The following is a 20,633-nucleotide window of genomic DNA, read 5'->3' as shown; positions in this document are numbered from 1 at the left end:
AACTATACAGTAAGACTTTGTCTCAGAAAAACCAAACCAACCAACCAATCAATCAAAAAACCAACCCAAAAACCTAACAAACACCCACCTACAAAAACTTTATTTTTATGTATAGTGGTGTTTTGCCTGCATGCATATTTGTGAAGGTGTTGCATCCCCTGGAACTGGAGTTATAGACACTGTGAGCTTCCATGTAGTTATTAGGAATTGATCCTGGGTTCTCTGTGGCTTTTAACCACAGAGCCATCTCTCCAGCCCCTATGTATTAGTTCTTATTCTGCAACACGAATTCTGTGATGTTTGTTTGTGTATTTGAGATAGGCTCTTATATATATATATAGTTCAGGCTATCCTGAAACTTATGTGATTGATAATGGCTATGGATTTCTAATTTTTCTAGCTCTACTTCCCAAGTGCTGAGTGAAATAGGTGTGACATCAGATGTAGTTATATAGTCTTGCACCAGAAACTTGCATGTTTTTCTCTGAGAAACTTTTCATTGCATCATCTGAAGTCCATACTTCCTTATTTTAACTATTTGGTTCTGCTTTGGTTGTTTGTGAAATGATATACAATTTTACTTTGTTTTAATTATTATTATTATTATTATCATTATTATATTTTGAGACAGGGTATCACTGGCACTATCTGGCTTGCAACTTGCTATGTAGACTAGGTTGGCCTCAAACTTAAAGAGCTCTTCCTGCCTCTGCCTCCCGAGTGCTGGGATTAAAGGCTTGAGCCACCACCCTCAACTTGTTTACATGCTTTGGCTTTTATGTAACAGAACTTCAGAATGTTGTCATCTTGAGGTTGTATAGAACCATGTTTAGGTATGAGGAAATTGTTGACAAGCACAGAATAGTATATGCAGCAGACTGTAAGTCCCTAGACTTTTTATGTTTTTGGCGCCAAGATTTAATTTGTGAGTTTTTTCTTCTTTTAAGCCATGTTTTTTTTTCTTGGTTTGATCTTCTTGTATGCTAATACACACACCTGTGTTTTTGTTCTCTGAGGGCAGAAGAGGATGCTTAGTGTTCTGCTTTTTCACTCTTAGCCTTATTCCTCTGAGATGGCCTTCTACTGAGCTGGAAACGAGACTGGGAGGATGTCTGTGCCCACCATGGCACTAGGGTTATAGATCTAGCCTTAGTTTGTTGATTGGTTTGTTTGAGACAGAGGCTCATTATGTAGCCTTGGATGGCCTTAAATTCACCTTATAGATCAGACTAGCCTCAAACTCTCTTCAAGTGCATGTGCTACCAACCCCAGCCCCAAGCACAGCTTTTGTATATAGGTGCTGAGATCTGAGCTCAGATCCTCATGCTTACATAGCTGATAGCCTACTGAGCTGTCTCTACAGCCTTTTCCTTTTTTACAAGGTTTATTTATTTGTTTGTTTGTTTGTATGCAGAGGGGATTATTCATACTAGGGTGCCATAGTACAGGTATGAAGGTCAGAAAATGACCCCTAGGAGTCTGTTCTACCATGTGGGTCCTGGGGATTGAACTCAGGTCATCAGGCTTGGTAGTAAGCACCCTGACCTGCTGAGCCATCTCCCTGGTACCAGCCCTCCCCCCTTTTTGTTTTTGTTTTTCATTTATTTATTATTATAAGTTCACTGTAGCTGTCTTCAAACGCACCAGAAGAGGGTATTAGATCTCATTATAGGTGGTTGTGAGCCACCACGTGGTTGCTGGGATTTGAACTCAGTACCTTTGGAAGAGCAGTCGGTGCTCTTACCCACTGAACCATCTCACCAGCCCTTGTTTTTTGTTTTTTAAATTAATCATTTTATTCATTTACATTTCAAATGATATCCCCCTTTCCAGTTACCCCTCCACAAACCCTCCATCCCATCTCCTTTCCCCCCCCCCTTCCCTTTGACTCTATGAGAGTGCTCCTCCACCCATTCACCCACTCTCAATTCACCCCTTTAGCATCCCCTTACAATGGGGCATCAAGCCTCCTTCCCCTCCTGTTGATGTAGATAAGGCCATCCTCTACTACATATGTATGTATCTGGAGTCATGACTTTTCTCCACGTGTACTCTGGTTGGTGGTTTAGTCCCTGGGAGCTCTGGGTGGTCCAGTTAGTTGATACTGTTCTTCATATGGCATTGCAATTCCCTTTAGCTTCTTGAGTCTTTCCCCTAGCTCTTCCATTATGGTCCCTGGGCTCAGTCCAATGGTTGGCTGTGATTATCTGCATCTGTATTGGTCAGGGTCTTGTAGAATCACTCAGGGAACAGCCACAACAGGCTATGTCACCTAGTGCTTTTTGGCATCAGCAATAGTGTGGGGGTTTGGTGTCTGCAGATGGGATGGATCCCTAGGTGGGTAGTCTTTGGATGGCCTTTCCTTCAGTCTCTGTTCCATTTTTGTCTCTGTCTTTTATTTGGACAGGAACATTTTTTGGGTTAAAAATTTTGAGCTGGGTAGCCCCATCCCTCAACTGGGGGCCGTGCCTATCTACTAGAGGTGATCTCTACAGGTTGTATCTTCCCTTTGTTGAGTAGTTCAGCTAAAGTCATCACCATTGGGTCCTGGGAGACTCTTGCTTCTCTGGAGTCTGGGACTTTGTATAACTCCCAGTTCCCCAACCCCCACTGCTACATGTTTCTGTTCCATTTTCTGCCATCTGTACTTTTCTCCTGTCCCTTCTAATACCTGTTCCTGTCCCTTTTCTCCTTTTTCCTCCCCCACTCTCTCCCTCTCAGGTCCCTCTCTCCCTCTCTCTCCTGTTATTATTTTGTTCCCTGTTTTATGTAGGATTGAGGCATCTACATTTTGGTTTTCCTTCTTAAGCTCCATATGGGTTTTGGATTGTATTGTGGGTATTTTGACCTTTTGGGCTAATACCCACTGATCAGTTAGTACATACCATGTGTATTTTTTTGTGACTGGGTTACCTCACTCAGGATAATATTTTCTAGTTCCATCCATTTGCTTGCGAATTTCCTGAAGTCATTGTTTTTAATAGCTGAGTAGTACTCCATTGTGTAAATGAACTGCATCTTCTGTATCCATTCTTCTGTTGAAGGACACCTGGGTTGTTTCCAGCTTCTGGCTATTATAAATAAGGCTGCTATAAACATAGTGGAGCATGTGTCCCTTTGGTATGGTGGGGCATCTTTTGGCTATATGCTCAGTAGTGGAATAGCTGGGTCTTCAGGAGAACTATTTCCAAATTTCTGAGGAACTGCCAGATTGATTTCCAAAGTAGTTTTACCAGCTTGCAGTCCTACCAGTAATGGAGAAGCGTTCCCCTTTTTCTACATCCTTGCCAGCATCTGCTGTTGCCTGAGTTTTTGATCTTAGCCATTCTGACTGGTGTGAGGTAGAATCTCAGGGCTGTTTTGATATGTTTCCCTGATGACTAAGGATGGTGAACATTTCTTTAAGTGCTTCTCAGCCATTCGAGATTCCTCAGTTGAGAATTCTTTGTTTAGCTCTGTACCCCGTTTTTAGTAGTTTTCTTTGTGTCCTACTTCTTTGACTGTCCTAGAACTAGCTTTGTATACCAGGCTGGTCTTGAACTCACTGAGATCTGCCTCCCTCTGCCTCCTCCTGCCTCCCTAGTGCTGGAAGTAAAAGCACTGCCCAGCTCTAGCCTGTGTTTTTATTTTTAACTGGTACCTCTTTATTTCTTAGTGTTTTTTAGTTTTGTTTTTATTTTCCTTTTTAATACTATAAGCAATTTCCTCTAATAGAATTAGATCTCCTTTCCTTTTGTTTGGTTGAGACAATGTTTCACTGTAGCTATGCTAGCCTGAAACTTGGATACAGAGCTGAGGCTTGACCTTTACTCGAATCCTCCTGCCTGTACCTCGCAAATGCTAGAAATACAGATGTGTGCCACCATACCTAGTTTCTCTTAGGTATTTATATCAGATTTCTTACTAACTACAATTTTATACCTATGAAAAATAGTTACCTCATAAAGAAATAAAAAGTGTCCTGATTATAATATGATGAAAGGGTGATTCTTTTTTCTTTTTCTTTTTCTTTTGTTTTTGATTTTTGAGACAGGATCTCATGTATAGGCCAGGTTTTGAATTTGATAAAAAGCTGAGGTTGTACTTGAATACTATTGATCCTTTTGTCTTCATCTCTGAAATTCTGGGATAATTGTCCATTCATTTTTTTCTTTGCATGTGTGTTGTGCATACAGGTGTGTGCACACACACACACACATATATGTACATGTACATATGCATGTCTGTGTCCATGTATCCATGCCTAGCTTTTTTTATGATGGGAGTTCAAATTCAGGTACTCATGCCTGCTTAGCAAGTGCTCTCCTGAGCCATCTTTCCAGCTCATATTTCCTTTTGTTTTATCATGTAATGTTTTTAATTGAAATAGAATTACATCATCTCCCTCCTCTTTTTTCCACCAGCTCCTTCCAGGTATGCTTCCTCCCACCTCTCCTCTCAAATCTTGCAAGTTAAAAGCTTCTTTTTTATCATCATCATCACCACTACCACCACCATCATCACACACACACACACACACACACACACACACACACACACACACACAAGTATGTATGTTTGTATAAGCTTGTGTCAAGTTGACATAAAACTAGCTGGTACATCTATATTTTCAGAATTGTAGATATTGGGAATCACAAAAGACTGTTAACAAATCTTAATAAAATTACATTTCTTCTTTGTAAAAGCACAGAAAATATTCATTCTAATTTTACATGTCAGAAACTTACAAACGGTAAGTGTATGCAAGAATTACAAATGATTGTGAGTGCAGAGCTGTCTCTCCAGCCCTATTTTTTAACCAGAAAGGAAGAAATAAAAGCTTTCAAGGCTGGAGAAATGGTTCAGGGGGAAGTCACTTGTTACCCAAGCATGAACTGCAGTTTGAATCCCTAGCACCCATTGAAGAAAAGATACTTTGGCAGTCTGACTACCTAGACTAGCTAAAACTGGTAAGCTCTGGATATTATAGCAAGTGACCCTGTATATCAGAGAGTAATATCGGAAGACACCCAGCATGCCTCTGGTCTCTACATGTGTGACAACAGGCACATATGCATACACAACCAGCCACATGTACACATACACAAGGAAAACCAAAACTAAATCTGGTGTTCATAATTGAAATAGCTTTTCATTTTCTTCAAATGAGATTGGATCATTTTTTATTTACTACCAAGTGCTGATGTAGACTTAATAATCAAAAGCTTGGTTATCAGTTATTTCATGGGCATATCCAAAGCAAGAAGAGCTCAATTTGACAATGTCAGTGCAGTGTGAATTTCCTTAACTCATTCAGACTTGCTGATACCTGACTCCTGTCCGTGTAAATAATTCTTTCAAAATTGGTTTTGATATCAAAGGGAGCAATAAATTGGTTATTACATATTTTTAAAGAGGTTTTATATTACTACCATTAATAGTAATAAGCCACCTTTTCTTGTTAAATACTAGATGTAATGGTTGCAGAGACATCAGTTTTCCAATATTGTTTCTTCTGGACTACTGCAGTGTTGAGATGTGTAAAGTGTATGCTTTCTTTTCCTCCCTCCCTGCCTGTTTCCCTCCCTCCCTCCTTTCCTCCCTCCCTTTTTGATTGATTGCTTGTTTCCAGATAGGATTTCTCTGTTTTATTTTTGTTTTTAGTTTTGTTTTTTAAGACAGAGTTTCTCTGTATAGTCCTAGCTGTCCTCGAATTCTCTCTGTAGAGTAGGCTTGCACTGAACTCACAGGGATCTGCCTGCCTCTGCCTCCTGAGTGCTGGGAATAAAGGTGTGCACCACCAACTCCCAGCAGTATATACTTAGTTTTCATTAGTTTTCCAAAGAATATGCTTATAAATTCTAGTTACTTCTTTTTTGCATGGAAAGAATAATTCCATATTTTATTAATATATTGTTTGACTATACTTTTATGTTGCATCTAAATTTTATGAAATTGTTCTCTTCTAAGGTTATTAATCATATTATTCTGTCAACAAGGATTTTTTGTGAATTCTGAAAATTATAGGAAATATTTCATGATTGCCAAACTAAAATTAGGTATAAGGAATTAGCTTTTAGTTTGAAAATTGTGGGCTCAGCTCTCTGCTAGTACAGTGTAAAAAAGTTAGAACCACTTTCCAGAAGCATTGATGAAGATCTATATCTGATCGACTATGGTGAGGCACATCTTTAATCCCAGCACTAAGAAGCCAGAGACAGCTGGGGCTGCATAGTGAGGCCCTGTCCTCCCAGCTCTCCTCCCCCACTTTCCTAAACTATATATTGTCATTTGTAGTTTTTTTTTTTTAATAAAAAACTATGTGGTTTTGAGTTGTATATAGGTGATAGATCTTATCAGAACCATTGGGCTTTTCTGACAAAGATCTTAGTTGATGGTGAAATTAATGGGGTAAATTTGTTGTTTTTTTAAATTATGTTGTGAAAGATTTCTCTTTAAAATGAAATAGAATGGAGGAAATAAATGTGTGTAGATTTCTGAATGTTAATTGTGATTGGTTTAGTGAGCCCTGTGCTCTGAATGTGTATGTCTGCTCCAAAATTCATGTGTTGAAACCTAATTTTTGAGTGATGGCATTAAGGGCATAGTCTTTGGGAGGTGGTCAGATCATGAAGATATAATTGTCACAAATAAGGTGATGTGTTTTGAACTTTTGATCCTCTGCCTCTCTTTCCCAAGAGCTGAGATTATAGGCATGGGCCATGACACCTGCCTTGAAATACTTTTTTAAAGATTAAAATAGCAAGTTAGGTGTAACTTTTGTTATTAATTTTGTTCAGTAGGTTAAAGACACTGAGATTTATAAAGGAATTTGGGCTACTAGATGCCTTTTGACTAACCCCTCCCTCTCTGTTGGAGGAGGTGAGGATACTTGGAAATATACAATGTCACTGAACTGATGAATGGTATGTTGCTGATAGCTTCAGAAGTTTATGAACTAAGAGAATGATAAATCATGTTTGGTTTGAGAAACTGCTAGAAGCAAGTGAGTAAACTAGAAAACTTATCAACATGTTAAAGAGTCATTTTGTTGTAGTGCAGAAAATATGAGAAGCTAATGAAGACTTAAGGGCATTTTTTTTAGTCATATTTTAAAAATTCTATTTTTGTATCTAAGCATACAGCAAATTTCCTGTGACTGTTAACTAAGTTTTGTCTTTTTTGATTCATATTCTGTTCTTACAGGCAGTTTTCAAAGACACAATCTACCCCAGAAGTTATTTTAAGTTAACTTTATAGTGGCATATTTGACATGTTTCAGAATGGGAACTGTCACTCCTGTAGAAAAAAAATTTTACAACTTGAGTGTTTCTCTATCTGTGCCCTAAAATTTGCTGTAACTATTTCATTTATTCACAAAGTAGTTTGGTTTTTTTACACAAAGATCCCAGTCTATATTTTTTTCTTCACATTTTTATATACTAAAAAGAATTTTGTAACAGGAACAAGGAAGCCAAAGTTCCTTTTAGATTAGTTCAATTTTTCATATGATATAGGCAAGCTCAGAGGATGCTTGGGAACAGAAATAGAGGCAGATGGATGCTGATGCTCTGTAAGGGTGGCGTGGCTCCTTTTGATTACAGATACTTGTGGTCTGAGAGGTGAAGATATGGAGCCACATCCATTTACAGTCTACACTAACCATGTGTGCTGTGGTAAAGCCAAGAACAACTTCATGTGTCAAGTAGAGAGAGCCACTTTTAGTTTTCTAGTACAGAGTTTCTTAGTATATCGCAACCCTGGCAGCACTGTCTTTGAACATTTGAGGCCAAATGCTATAGAAACTGCTATACTTTAATTCCTGCTTTGAATTACAGATGATTTGCTCTGAAATGTTAATTAGCATGTACTACTAGTGGACCATTTTTACACTTTTTCAAAAAACAAAAGCACATTTATTTATTTATTTTTAAAATTTTTTTATATGGGTATGTATGTGGGTATACTGTTACTGTCTTCAGACACACCAGAAGACAGCATTGGATGCCCATTACAGATGGTTGTGAGCCACCATGTGGTTGCTGGGAATTGAACTCAGGATCTCTGGAAGAACAGTCAGTGCTCTTAACTGCTGAACCATCTCGCCAGCCCTTATTTATTTATTTATTTATTTATTTATTTATTTATTTATTTATTTATAAGATTAATTTTTAGCTGGATGCTGGTGGCACACACCTTTAATCCCAGCACTCAGGAGGCCCAAGCAGGCTGATCTCTGAGCAGCAGAATAACAAGGAGTTGCAGAATGGCAAGAACTACAAAGGGAAACCCTGTCTCAAAAAAACTAAAAATAAATATTTGCTTTTTTAGTTTTTATGTGCATGGATACTTGGCTTGTGTGTTTGTCTGTGTACCACTTGCATGTTTGGTGCCTTGGAGGCCAAAAGAGGGTATTGGGGCCCCTGGAACTGGAGTGACAAATTGTTGTCAGTTGTGGGTACTGAGGATTGAACCTGGGGCTTAATGAATGTTAGCCAGCTACTGAGCCCTATTTTATCTTATGTGTGTGAGTGTTTTGCCTGCATCTATCTGCAAACTTTAGGCAAAAAGAAGGTGTAAATCTTCTGAGACAGGAGTTACAGATAGTTGTGAGCAATTGTATGGGGGTTTAAATTAAACCACGGCCAAAAGAGCACCCAGTGCTATCTCTTGGCTCAGGACACCCCCCCCCCCCCATTTGAAGTTGGTGCTGGGGATCAGAACCCAGGGCCTCATGCTTATGCAGCAAGTATTTTACCAACTGAGTCATCCATCTCCCTAGCCATAATAGCTTTCTTTATAAATAATTTTTTTTTTAATTTTGAAATTTTGCTTTTGCCCTTTCTATAAAAACCTGTGACCATGGAGAAATGACTTAGTGGTTCAGAGCATTTGTTGCCTTTCCAGAAGACCCAGACACATGCCTAGAACTTACATGGTGGTTAACAACTGTGCAGGGGTCTGACACCTTCTGGCACCAGGTACATACATGGTGCACAGATAAAACAAACATACACACAAACAAAACAAATACACACACACACACACACACACACACACACACACACATATAAATGAAAAATAGTTTAAAAATTATGAGAAAACTTTATTTTATTTTAATTAGGTATTTCCTTCATTTACATTTCCAATGCTACCCCAAAAGTCCCCCATACCCCCCACTCCCTTACCCCCTCCCCTTCTTGGCCCTGGCATTCCCCTTTACTGTGGCATATAAAGTTTGCAAGACCAATGGGCCTCTCTTTCCACTGATGGCTGACTAGGCCATCTTATGATACATATGCAGCTAGAGACACGAGCTCTGGGGGGTACTGGTTAGTTCATATTGTTGTTCGATCTATAGGGTTGCAGACCCCTTTAGCTCCTTGGGTACTTTCTCTAGCTCCTCCATTGGGGGCCCTGTGATCCATCCAATAGCTTACTGTGAGCATCCACTTCTGTGTTTGCTAGAGAAAACTTTTGTTTTTGTTTTTTTGTTTTTTTTTTTTTGAGACAGGGTTTCTCTGTATAGCCCTGGCTGTCCTGGAAAACACTTTGTAGACCAGGCTGGCCTGGAACTCAGAAATCTGCCTGCCTCTGCCTCCCGAGTGCTGGGATTAAAGGTGTGCGCCCCCACACCTGGCATGAGAAAACTCTTAGCTCTCTTTTTTTTTATCTTTCATTTTTCTTTCCCATAATAGCATGGCTGTTGCCTTATTAAATAGTATACTTTATTGTAGAACTAATTAAGTACAGGAAAAGATTTCCTTTTTTTTAAAGATTTATTTATTTATTATATGTAAGTACACTGTAGCTGTCTTCAGACACACCAGAAGAGGACATCCAACCTCATTACAGATGGTTGTGAGCCACTATGTGGTTGCTGGGATAAGAACTTGGGACCTTTGGAAGAGCAGTCAGTGCTCTTAACTGATGAGCCATCTCTCCAGCCCAAGATTTCCTTTTTATTAACCCCATAGAATATACCTAGAGCTTTGGATCACTACTTCATCTAAAGATGGCCTAAGTACTTTTCATTCTTGTGCTTGGGTTCCCCCCCCCCCCGCCCTTTTCTCTTCTTGGTCTTGGGTAAATCTTAGATATTGAAAGTTTTGTATCTTTGTTTTGATGAAAAAATAGGTTGCAATCCCTGCTCAATCCCCCTTACTTTTTAAGGCTGTATTATGTACCATACCTGAAATGGTGCCATTTGGTACGGATCAGATAGGAATTTGTTCTCTCCTGAGGAGGCCACAGTTTACATGGTTTTGTTCAGTGTCTATTCTGCTACTTGGTCCTGTACTTTCCAAAAGTGCCAGGTTGGAAATTTAAATATTTAGTTTAGCTCTAACTCTGCCTAGATATAATTCTGTATTGCTGTTTTTTGTTATTTGCTTGTTTGTTTGTTTGTTTTTTCTGAGACAGGGTCTTTCTGTGTAGCCCTGGCCATTCTGGAACTCTGTAGACCAGTCTGGCCTTGAATTCACAGAGATCTACCTGCCTCTGTCTCCCAAGTGCTAGGATTAAAGTCATGCACAACTACCACCCCAACAGTTTAACTCTTCTTAATCTGACCTCTGCAATAGCACTCCTGTTTTACAGAGTACCATTATCTTTTGTACTTAGATATCTAAGCTGTCATGACAGGATTTGTAAAAGGAAATTACATGAGTTGTTTAGGAACCTATGGAAAAAGAAAACCCAATCCAAGTAATGATAATAATTTATTAATATGAGTATTTCCTACTCATATATATGACATATTTTCAAAAAGTGGCTATGACAACAGGCTTCTTATAATATAGCTTTGACATTCATTCTCTCGTGGTCCTTGAATCTGAACAGCCTTGTGACTTAGACATGACACTATTTTTTTAAACTGTGAGTAGCAGTGAAATGTTGATTTTATTTTTATGTTCCTTTCTTATTTTAAAAACTTATTTTTATTATTTGTATGTGTATGGTGATACACATGTGTAAGTGCATCTGGAGGTCAGAGCTGGTCTCCCTCCACCTTTTTTGAGAGAGGATCTTTCACTTTATACACACCTCGGGATTCCTGTCTCCATTTCCTATTTCTGCCCCTCAGTGCTGGGATTATAGGTGCATCTTGTGAGTTCATCTTTTTTTTTTTTTTAAATTATTCTCTCGTTTTACATCCCAACTGCAGTTTCCCCCTCCCTTCCCCTCCAGGCCCCCACCTCCAGTCTTCCCATTCCCCCAGAGTCACCTCACCTCTGCCTCCCCTCAAATAAGAGTGGGCCTCCCAGGAACATCAGCCAAATAGCCAACCTCAGTAAGACTAGGCATATACCATCACATCACACAAGGTCAGGAAGAGGCAACCCCAGTAGGAGAAGTGTCTGCAAGCAGGCAAAAGAGTCAGAGACAATCCTACTTCCACTGTTAGGAGCCCTCACAAGGATACCAAGATACTCAGCTATAACATACAATCAGAGGACCTAGGTCAGACCCTCTACAGGCTCCCTGATCTTTGCAAGTCCCCATGAGTCCCAGTCAGTTGATCCTGTGGGCCCTGTTCTTATAGCATCTGGGACCTTTCTGGTTCATCCTATTCTTCCTCCTCCTGATGTTTGGCTGTGGGACTCTGCATTTTCTCCCATCAGTTGCTGGATGAAGTCTCTGATCTTTGGCGACAATTATGGTAGGTTCTCTCCATGGATTCTATTAGAGTAAGCCTAGCAAAGATTTAACCCTAGTAATGAGGGACACAGAGCCTGAACCAGCCTCTTCTGTAATCAGGCAAGGCCTCAAGTGGAAGGACAAAACCAGTTACAAAACCTTCCATCTACAGTTTGTACTGCAGAATGTTCTTGGATGTTCAGCCTTTTAAGGTGGATACTGGAGAATCTTATTTAGGTCCTTATGCTTGTACAGCAAGCACTTTATCTCCTAAATTCCTCCAATTCCTTTCTTGAAACAGGTCTTTATAGCACAGAACCCTTTGCATTAGCTTCCAGAGTGCTGGGTTTGCTGGTGTCTTACCCCAGCTTCCTTCATATCTTTTGTGCATTGTTTATCTTTTAAAACTTCGTTAAATTTCTTAACCTTGATTTCTTCCATCCTGTTTTCTTTTGGTGAAACATGTTCTCGAGCAGGAACCCCATTAAATTTTCTTTCTTCTGTTAGCAGAAAATGAAAAGAATGGGAAGCAGTGGATTGCTTACCTCTGTAGGCTTTCTTTTTCAAAATGTCAACTTTTCCATTAGGGAATATTTTGTTTATCTATGGACATCAAACATTTTAATAGAACATTAGAATAAGATTTAGTTTTCAGTAGATTCTAGAATTATCGAAAAATTTTAGTGGGAAGGGACAGGGAAGAGAGAGGAAGGAGGGCAAACTGGTTGGGATGTAAATATGAAAGAAGAATAAATGAAAAAGGAGACAGTTTTACACTCATTACACTGCTTTCATTCTTTTTCTAGAATAATTTTTTTTTGTTTTATGGAAAATTTATTGCAACTCTCCAACACGGAATTATTTTTTCTTTTCAACATCTTGCTCTGCAGCTTCCTTCGCCCTTTTTGCTCGGATGCCAAAGAGTCGGGCATTGGAACGGGCCATTAGGAGACTGGCAAAAGCCTTAAAGTTCTTCTCTTCTTCTGTGATAACTCTGGCCTTTTCCTTTTTGTACACATTCCGGATGGGCATTACGGGTCCTATCAGCTGGGTGGCCAGCTTAATTTCTTCAGCAGAACTGTCTCCCTTCTTCGGAGCAGAAGGCTTCCTGGGGAACCGGATGAGCTTGGAGCGGTACTCCTCAACAGCGCTGCACGTTGGCCTGCAGTGACTCCGTGGACTTGTTTCGCCTCCTGGGGTCCACAGAGATGCCGATAGTGCGAGCCATTTTCTTGTGGATGCCAGCCACCCTGAGCTCCTCCAGGCTGAAGCCCCTGCCAGCCCGGACCTTGGTGTGGTATCTCACTGTAGGGCACCTCACGATCGGCCTGATGGGACCGGACGCGGGCCGAGGGGCGATGCGACGCGCTTTCGCCTCTGCCGGGCCTTGCGCCTGTGGATCTTGCGCACCGGGCCTTGCGCCTGTGGATCTTGCGCGCCGGCTGGTTGAACCAAGTGTCCACTCGCTCCTGCCAATCCTTGTGGAAGTGGGGCTTCAGGATCATGCCATTCCGGCTGGGCGTCATGGCTGCCTCCTATACAGGAGAACGGCCGAGCGGAAAGGCCTAGAATAATTTTTAAGAATAACTTCTTTAAAAACCCAAACTTGGGCTGGAGCTATGGCTCAGAGGTTAAGAGCTCTGACTGCTCTTTCCGAGGTCCTGAGTTCAAATCCCATCAACCACATTGTGGATCTCAATCATCTGTAATGGGATCTGATGTCCTCTTTTGGTGTGTCTGAAGACAGCTACAGTGTACTCATCATATATATTATATAGAAAATAAATAAAATCTTTAAAAAAAAAAAAGAGCCCAAACTTACCAAGCATATTTATTCCTTTCTTTCCTGCCTTTGGACGTATTCCTCAGGTCTCTTTTTCTGTTTGTTGGCTTGTTTGTTTTGACAGAATCTTGCTACTTAGTGCTGCCTGGCCTCATGCTTTGATACTCACTCCTGCCTCTGATTCCCTAGTGCTGATGTTACAGATGTGCATGTCTAGGCAGGCTTTTCTCTGTTGATTTTTAAAAAAAAATTTTTTTGTCATGTGAATTCCCATTTTCCAAGATTCTTTCATGAAAGTTTCTTCATCTGTATTCCCTTTGCACCTTTTACTTGTTATGTTCCTTATTACTTTGTATAAACTTGAGTTGTTATGCATTTGAACTCTAGTGCCCTTCCTCTGGCAGACATGTCCAACCCACTGCTCAAGATAGCTGTGCATGAATCCCATCACAGACCTGTAAATTTCCTATAAAAATATGTGTTTTATGAAAAAAATCTTTTGGCAACTCTAATGTGAAGTTCTTAAATATGAACTTTGTATTGGTTGGTTGGGGAAGGGGTGTTGGACATGAATTCTTTAAATACTCCACAGTGAGTGTAGTTATAGTTGAGATCATTCCACAATGTATGAATAACTGAAGAAAAGGGGAACTACTAGACCAAAGAGATTAAAGCCTCACAGTAACTGACTTGGAGCAAGACTCAGATTATTGACATTTATCTTTTTAGCTCCCTTAGCATCCAGCACACTGTTGCCAGTTATGATTGACAAAATGTATTTACCTATTCATTTGTGTGGTATTTTATGTAGCTGTGTAGGCTACTCTGATTGTATTTAGTTTCCTTTTTTTTTTTTTGGGTCTTAGATGGGGTTTCACTCTGGCTCAGAATGGCCTTGAACTCCTGATCCCTCTGCTTGTATATCCCCAGTGCTGGGATGACAGGAATGCACTACCTTGAAGGGCTTGAATAACTTTTGTAGCAGAAATTGCTGGACTACAAGATTGTGAAGTGCCTTTAGGAAGCAACAAACAAAAACAAGGTCTTACTATGTAGCCTTGGCTGTTCTAGAACTCATTATGTAGATCAGGCTGGCCTTGAAAATCTGCCTGCCTCTGCCTCCAGAGTGCTAGGATTAAAAGCATAGACTTCTACAATTCAAGGCCAGTGACTCTTTCCTTTTTTCTTTGATGCAATATTAATTACTTGTAGTAGTTTTTTGTTTGTTTATGGTGTTGAGAACTGAACCCAGTGCCTTTGTGTGTCAATAACTACTTTACCACTGAGCCAGTACTAGCTTGTAAAATGTATTTTTTGAAGGGAGATTTCATTTACTTTTTTATGGACTGTTAGTTTTCGTTTAGTGTTGTGAGTGCTCAATGATGTGACTTAACTGTCTTTAGACCGCACTCATGTTCAAATCTAAAGCAATGATGAGTCCATTCTTTACAACTTATGACAGGGGTGTGTGTGTGTGTGTGTGTGTGTGTGTGTGTGTGTACACATGCAAGGAGATCAGAAGAAGACATTGGGTTTCCTGTTCTATCACTTTCTGCCTTGTTCTCTAGAGACAGGGTTACACTCATTGAACCCGGAGCTATTGAACCTGGAGAGCTACACTAACAACCAGCAAGCCTGTCTGCCCCTTCCCCTGTGCTAGGAATACAAGTGAAGGAGTAGTTAGGTGTGCCTGGCTTTTTACCTGCGCACTACAGATTCAGTTTGAGTTCCTCATGCTTCTGCAGCAAGTGCTCTTACTCACTGAGCCAACCTGGACTCCTTTCCTCTTTTTAAAAGTGAGTTTTTGGGGTGGGAGATGGCTCAGTGGTTAAGAGCGCCGACTGCTCTTCCAAAGGTCCTGAGTTCAAATCCCAGCAACCACATGGTGGCTCACAACCATCCATAACGAAATCTGATGCCCTCTTCTGGAGTGTCTGAAGACAGCTACAGTGTACTTACATATAATAAAATAAATAAATATATATATATTTTAAAAGTGAGTTTTTATCTAGTTAGTTACTATTGTTTGTGTATATATGATTCATGGGGTACAAGGGTTGTGCACCTATGCCATTTGCATGTAGAGATTAGAGCACAACTTCATTGAATTGCTTATTTTCCTTCTACCATGTGGGCCTGGGGATTGAACTCACATCATCAGGCTTGGTGGCAAATGTTGAGCCATCTCACTGGACCCTGGCAGTTCTCTTTTTGATACTCTTCTTCCTTCCTTCCTTCCTTCCTTCCTTCCTTCCTTCCTTCCTTCCTTTCTTTCTCTCTTTCTCTCTTTCTCTCTTTCTCTCTTTCTCTCTCTCTTTCTTTCTCTCTCTTTCTTTTTCTTTCTAATTCTCTCTCTCTCTCTCTCTCCCTTTATTCCAGTGTTTGTTTTGGGGTACTTACAGTCTTATGCATGCTAAGCAAGAGCTATTACAGACTTAAATTCTGAATTCCAAGCCCTAAAAATTACCTTCTTAGCCCCCAAGTGAATGCTTTGTTGAGATAGGGTATTGTTTTATATTCTGGCTGACTTAAACTGTGTAGACCAAGCTGCCCTCAAACTCACAAAGATCTACCTGCCTCTGCCTTCTGAGAGCTGGCATTAAAGGCATGCACCACTATATCTGCCAAACCAATGAACATTTTATGCACTGTCTGTCTACTGATTGATAAAATGTTTGTGTACTGTTTTTAGTAAATAAAAATATAATTTTCAATATTGGATATATGTGGCAGCATTTTTGTGTCATATTTTGAGTACATACAATAATTTATTTGATCTTTTTGTTGATGGGACATTGTTTATTATAAACACTTTAAAAGGTTTCTGTACACATTTTATTCTCCATTATTAGTGAATAAATTTATTATTCATCAGTTTGATGTCGTCAGTACACAGTGGGGATTGAAACCAGGGCCTTCAGAATGTTACTCTATTGGTAAGCTATAATCCCATCACAAGCATGCTGATTTTTGAATAGAAATTAATAGTTTTTCAAGTAATTTTTTAAACAAACAATAGAAGATTGCAGTATTATATTCTAAAATAATATTCTAATTTATTTTGCCTCCACTAGATCAGAAGTAACTTCATTTGTTAGTAAAGCCATTAACGAATTAGATATCTTGAAGAAATATAGTAGTTCTAGTAGCAAAGTTTTCTCTCTAATTACTATAATTAATGAGATGAGCTTTGTTCTATGTTCTGTTTTCACACCTAAAAACAAAAACAACATACTGAGTTGTTATATTGTAGATGTTAGTAAATTCGATTTCTGATGAACTACGTTTTGGTAACTATTTGAAATATATATATATATTTTTTTTTTTTTTTCCTTTTTAATCATTGCCCCACATGTTGTTGAACCTGGAACCCTCCCTGCATATAACAAACATTTATTGAGTGATTAGCTGTGTGCCAAGCCCTTTCCATCTTTATCTTGCTGGCCATTTCTACCTTGGGACCGCTTATCAGGAACTTCTTTCTGGCCTTTGGAGAACATGTTTTTAGGTTTTCTTTGCCATTCTTTTCATTTACTCCTTTTTAGACATTGTAAATTTTGGTTTCTTTCAGTTTTATGTTTTTTTATACAGTGTTTTAGTTAACTTTATGCCCTGGACTCCCAACAAACCTATCTAAGCTTTATACTCAAGAAATTAAAAAGCTAATGTAATTTCCCAAAGTTACCATATGTCTTTCATAGAGTTGCCTTATATTTTGACTTACTCCTTTTGCTTTCCTTCAAGTTTCCAAGGATGGAAACTTAGTGTTGCTCTAGACTGCTTCTATTCTCAGAACAGATTTGACATCTACCTACTTTTTTGTTTCCTCTTCTAATAATGGTTTGCTTTTTGCTCTCTTCTGCACTGTTTCAGAGCAAAAGTTCTGCATTTTGTGCTTGTTTCCAGTGGGCTTAGAGTTTGTCTGAGTTGTATCCCTCCCCATTGGTAAAGTACTGTAACTGTATCTTCACAGTTGTAGACTTCATCTCCCTATCTTCTTTTCTCCTCCTCTTCCTTCCTCCTTCCTCTGCCCTCCTTCTTCTTCCTTCTTCCTCCTCTTCCCTCCTCCTCCCTCCTCATCCTTCTTTGCTTAAGCCTGCCTTATGTTGCCGTAGTGGCATATGGTATAATTCCAAACATTAATAGAAAATGTTCCCTTTGTTTGGCATGCTCTTGACCCTTTCACATGGCTTCACCTTTAAAAAATAATGTAATTCTCTTCTGCATCTAGAAGTCTTCTTTGTTTCTTCCAACTTGAGCCAAAGCCAACCATTTTTGTATTTTCATTGGAATTGTTGCTCATTTCTCTCTCTCTTTTTCTCTTTTTTTTGGGGGGGGGGGGGTTTCGAGACAGGGTTTCTCTGTGTAGCCCCGGCTGTCCTGGAACTCACTTTGTAGACCAGGCTGGCCTTGAACTCAGAAATCCACCTGCCTTTGCCTCCCGAGTTCTGGGATTAAAGGCGTGCGCCACCATGCCCGGCTGCTCATTTCTCTTTTAATTAACTTTATTACTACTGTTTGTGTGCTCCTTAAATTTTGTCAACTTGATTCAAACTAGGGTCATCTAGGAAAAGGAAATTAACTTCAGAAAGTGTTTCCAGTAGATTGTCTTGTGGGCAAGCCTGTGGGGAATTTTCTTGATTAATGATTGATATGGAGGGTCCGGCAAACTATCTGGGTGGCGTTACTGTGGGCAGGTGGTCCTTAGTTTTATAAAAACTGAGCAACCCATGGTTGCAAGCCAGTAAGCCCAGTTTTTGTGCCTCAGTTCTTGTCCCCAAGGTTTCCTGCCTTGAGTTCCTGTGCTGGCCTCCTTTGATAATGCAGTGTAAACCAGATTAAACCCCTTTTCTATGTTCCTTTTGGCCATGGTATTTTATCATAGTAAGAGAAACCAAACAAAGATAGTGCCAGTGCATGGTATGTGTTGGCATGTATCCTGTGCCCCACATCTTGTGTCAAGGTCAGAGGGACAACCTTGTGGAGTTGATTTTTTTTTTTTAAAGGCATGCTTTTTGTGGGTTTTGGCTTTGTTTTTTTTTTGTTTGTTTGTTTGTTTTTCAATATTTATTTAATGTAAGTACACTGTAGCTGTCTTCAGACACACCAGAAGAGAACATCAGATTTCATTACAGATGGTTGTGAGCCACCATGTGGTTGCTGGGATTTGAACTCAGGACCTTTGGAAGAGTAGGTGCTCTTACCGCTGAGCATCTCACCAGCCCGGAGTTGATTTTTCTACTTCCACATTTATTTGCATTTTTGCAGAGATCTAACTAAGGTTACCAGGCTTTTGCAGCAAACACCTTTACCCAATGACCTATCTCACTAGTCCTTCTTTGTTTAGACAGGTTATTGTATAAAGTGAAAGATGTCTTAAATGCCTAAAGGGATAGGATACATAAATTAGATAGATAAGTAGATAGGAATCTGTGTGCATCTAGTATATGCCTACTTGTATTTAGGAGTGCTTACCTCTGTGTGTGGCAGAGGAGAGTATCAAATGTCCTTTTCTCTTTCTTCCTACTTTTTTATTTTGTTATGGGGTCTCACTGAACCTGGACCTCACATTTTTCTGGCCAGCAAGCCCCAGTGATCCTCTTGTTCTATCCACCGCAGTACTGGGGTTACAAAAGTGTTTATATATAGGTGCTGGGATCTGAACTTCCTCTTGATTGTTTAGCAATGCTCTTAACTTTTTAACCCGGTTCTGAATAAATATCATTATATATATAAATATATTAATATATAATGTATATTCATAATTAGATTAAGATAATTAAAAAATATTATGTGTGTGGGTTTGTGCACTGAGTACAGGTGATCAAGTGTATTGGCTCTCCCCAGAGCTAGAATTACAGATGGCTTTGAGTCACCTGACAAGGTACTAGGAACCTTTATATGTTCTTAGCCATTGAGCCATCTTTCCATCTCTCCAGTTTTAAATTACTAAGTATCATTTAAGTATCATCTGTTTATAATTTTTTGTGTATGTACGAGATAGCAAGGATCTAAATTGGAGACTGTTCAAATAATGTACTTTTCTTATGAAGGAAATGTGTATGTTTCCCAATGCCCCCCAAAAAAACATTGATACCAGAATCTAATGTCATTTTGCCTGTCTGTCTGAAATATATGCTATTTTTTGCTTTCCCTGGCCTGAAGTTTCTATGCATATTTTAAAGTTTTGTCTTATTTAAAATAAAATTTTATGTGTATGAGTGTCCTCTGGGACTGGAATTATAGATAATTATACGGGCCACCATGTGGTAGCTAGGAATTAACTCAGGACCTACAGAATAGTAGAAAGTGCTCTTAAGTTCTGAGCTATCCTCATCCCCCCCCCCTTTTTTTTTTAACTTATTTTTATCGTTTTTTGTTTTGTTTTTGAGGCAGGGTTTTGTGACTCTAGCTTTCCTGAAACTCACTGTGTAGACCAGACTGGCTTCAGACTTAGATTCCCTTGCCTCTGGGATTAAAGGTCTATGCCCTATGCCTACTCATGTGCCCCCCCCCCCTTTTTTTTTTCTTTTTGAGACAGGGTTTTTCTGTGTAGCCCTGGCTGTCCTGGAACTCACTCTGTAGACCAGGCTGGCCTCGAACTCAGAAATCCATCTGCCTCTGCCTCCCAAGTGCTGGGATTAAAGGCGTGCGCCACCACTGCCTGGCTTTTTTTCTTTTTAATAAAAGACATTCCATATAGCTCAAGTTGGCCTCAGACTCCATTATTCTCTCAGCCTCCAAGTACTGGGATCACAGGTGTGTGCTGTGAGGAGCTAGCTGGGTTGTGAAAGCCTTTTTCCTTTCTGGTTTCTTACCCATCTTCTGTTTCTGACTTGTAGTTACAGATGTTGAGCTGAAACGACTCAAAGATGCCTTCAAGAGGACCTGCGGCCTCTCCTATTACATGAGTCAGCACTGCTTCATCAGGGAAGTGCTTGGGGATGGAGTACCTCCTAAAGTTGCTGAGGTAATCCTTATGCTGCTGCCTTTCTCTCATAGATGTCTGCCAGCTTAAATTAAGTACTTTTTACATTTCAAGTTATTTAAATTCTTTTCTGATATTAAATGCTTTATTTTGAGACAGGATCTATTGTAGCTGAGACTGGCTTCCAACTCATTGTGTAGCTGAGGCTTACCTTGAACTTCTTACGCTCCCTCATGCTTTCCTCTCCTGAGAGCTGGGTTTACAGGTGTAGGCTACCCTCCCTGTGCTCTTGTCCCTATTGCT

The 20,633-nt window shown here is 39.7% G+C and overlaps 1 protein-coding gene and 2 pseudogenes across 5 annotated transcripts in view; 2 read left to right on the top strand and 1 right to left on the bottom strand.

The window, feature by feature from the left end:
- Positions 1-20,633, top strand: part of Usp32 (ubiquitin specific peptidase 32) — a 155,845-nt gene that overhangs the window by 16,011 nt on the left and 119,201 nt on the right. For all 5 annotated transcript variants that reach the window (XM_030245970.1, XM_030245969.1, XM_011248990.1 and 2 more), the window contains exon 2: positions 20,245-20,372. In XM_030245970.1, coding sequence (XP_030101830.1) covers positions 20,310-20,372 — 63 coding nt within the window. In that variant the 5' untranslated portion in view covers positions 20,245-20,309. The remainder of the gene's footprint in view (positions 1-20,244; positions 20,373-20,633) is intronic.
- Positions 12,442-13,183, top strand: Rpl13-ps1 (ribosomal protein L13, pseudogene 1; annotated as a pseudogene).
- Positions 12,442-13,183, bottom strand: Gm18157 (predicted gene, 18157; annotated as a pseudogene).

This window comes from Mus musculus, chromosome 11, assembly GCF_000001635.26.
Source record: "Mus musculus strain C57BL/6J chromosome 11, GRCm38.p6 C57BL/6J".
In the NCBI taxonomy this organism is placed as follows: Eukaryota; Metazoa; Chordata; class Mammalia; order Rodentia; family Muridae; genus Mus; species Mus musculus.
Note: the sequence above shows the minus strand (reverse complement) of the source record. Positions and strands in the feature narration are given on the sequence as shown.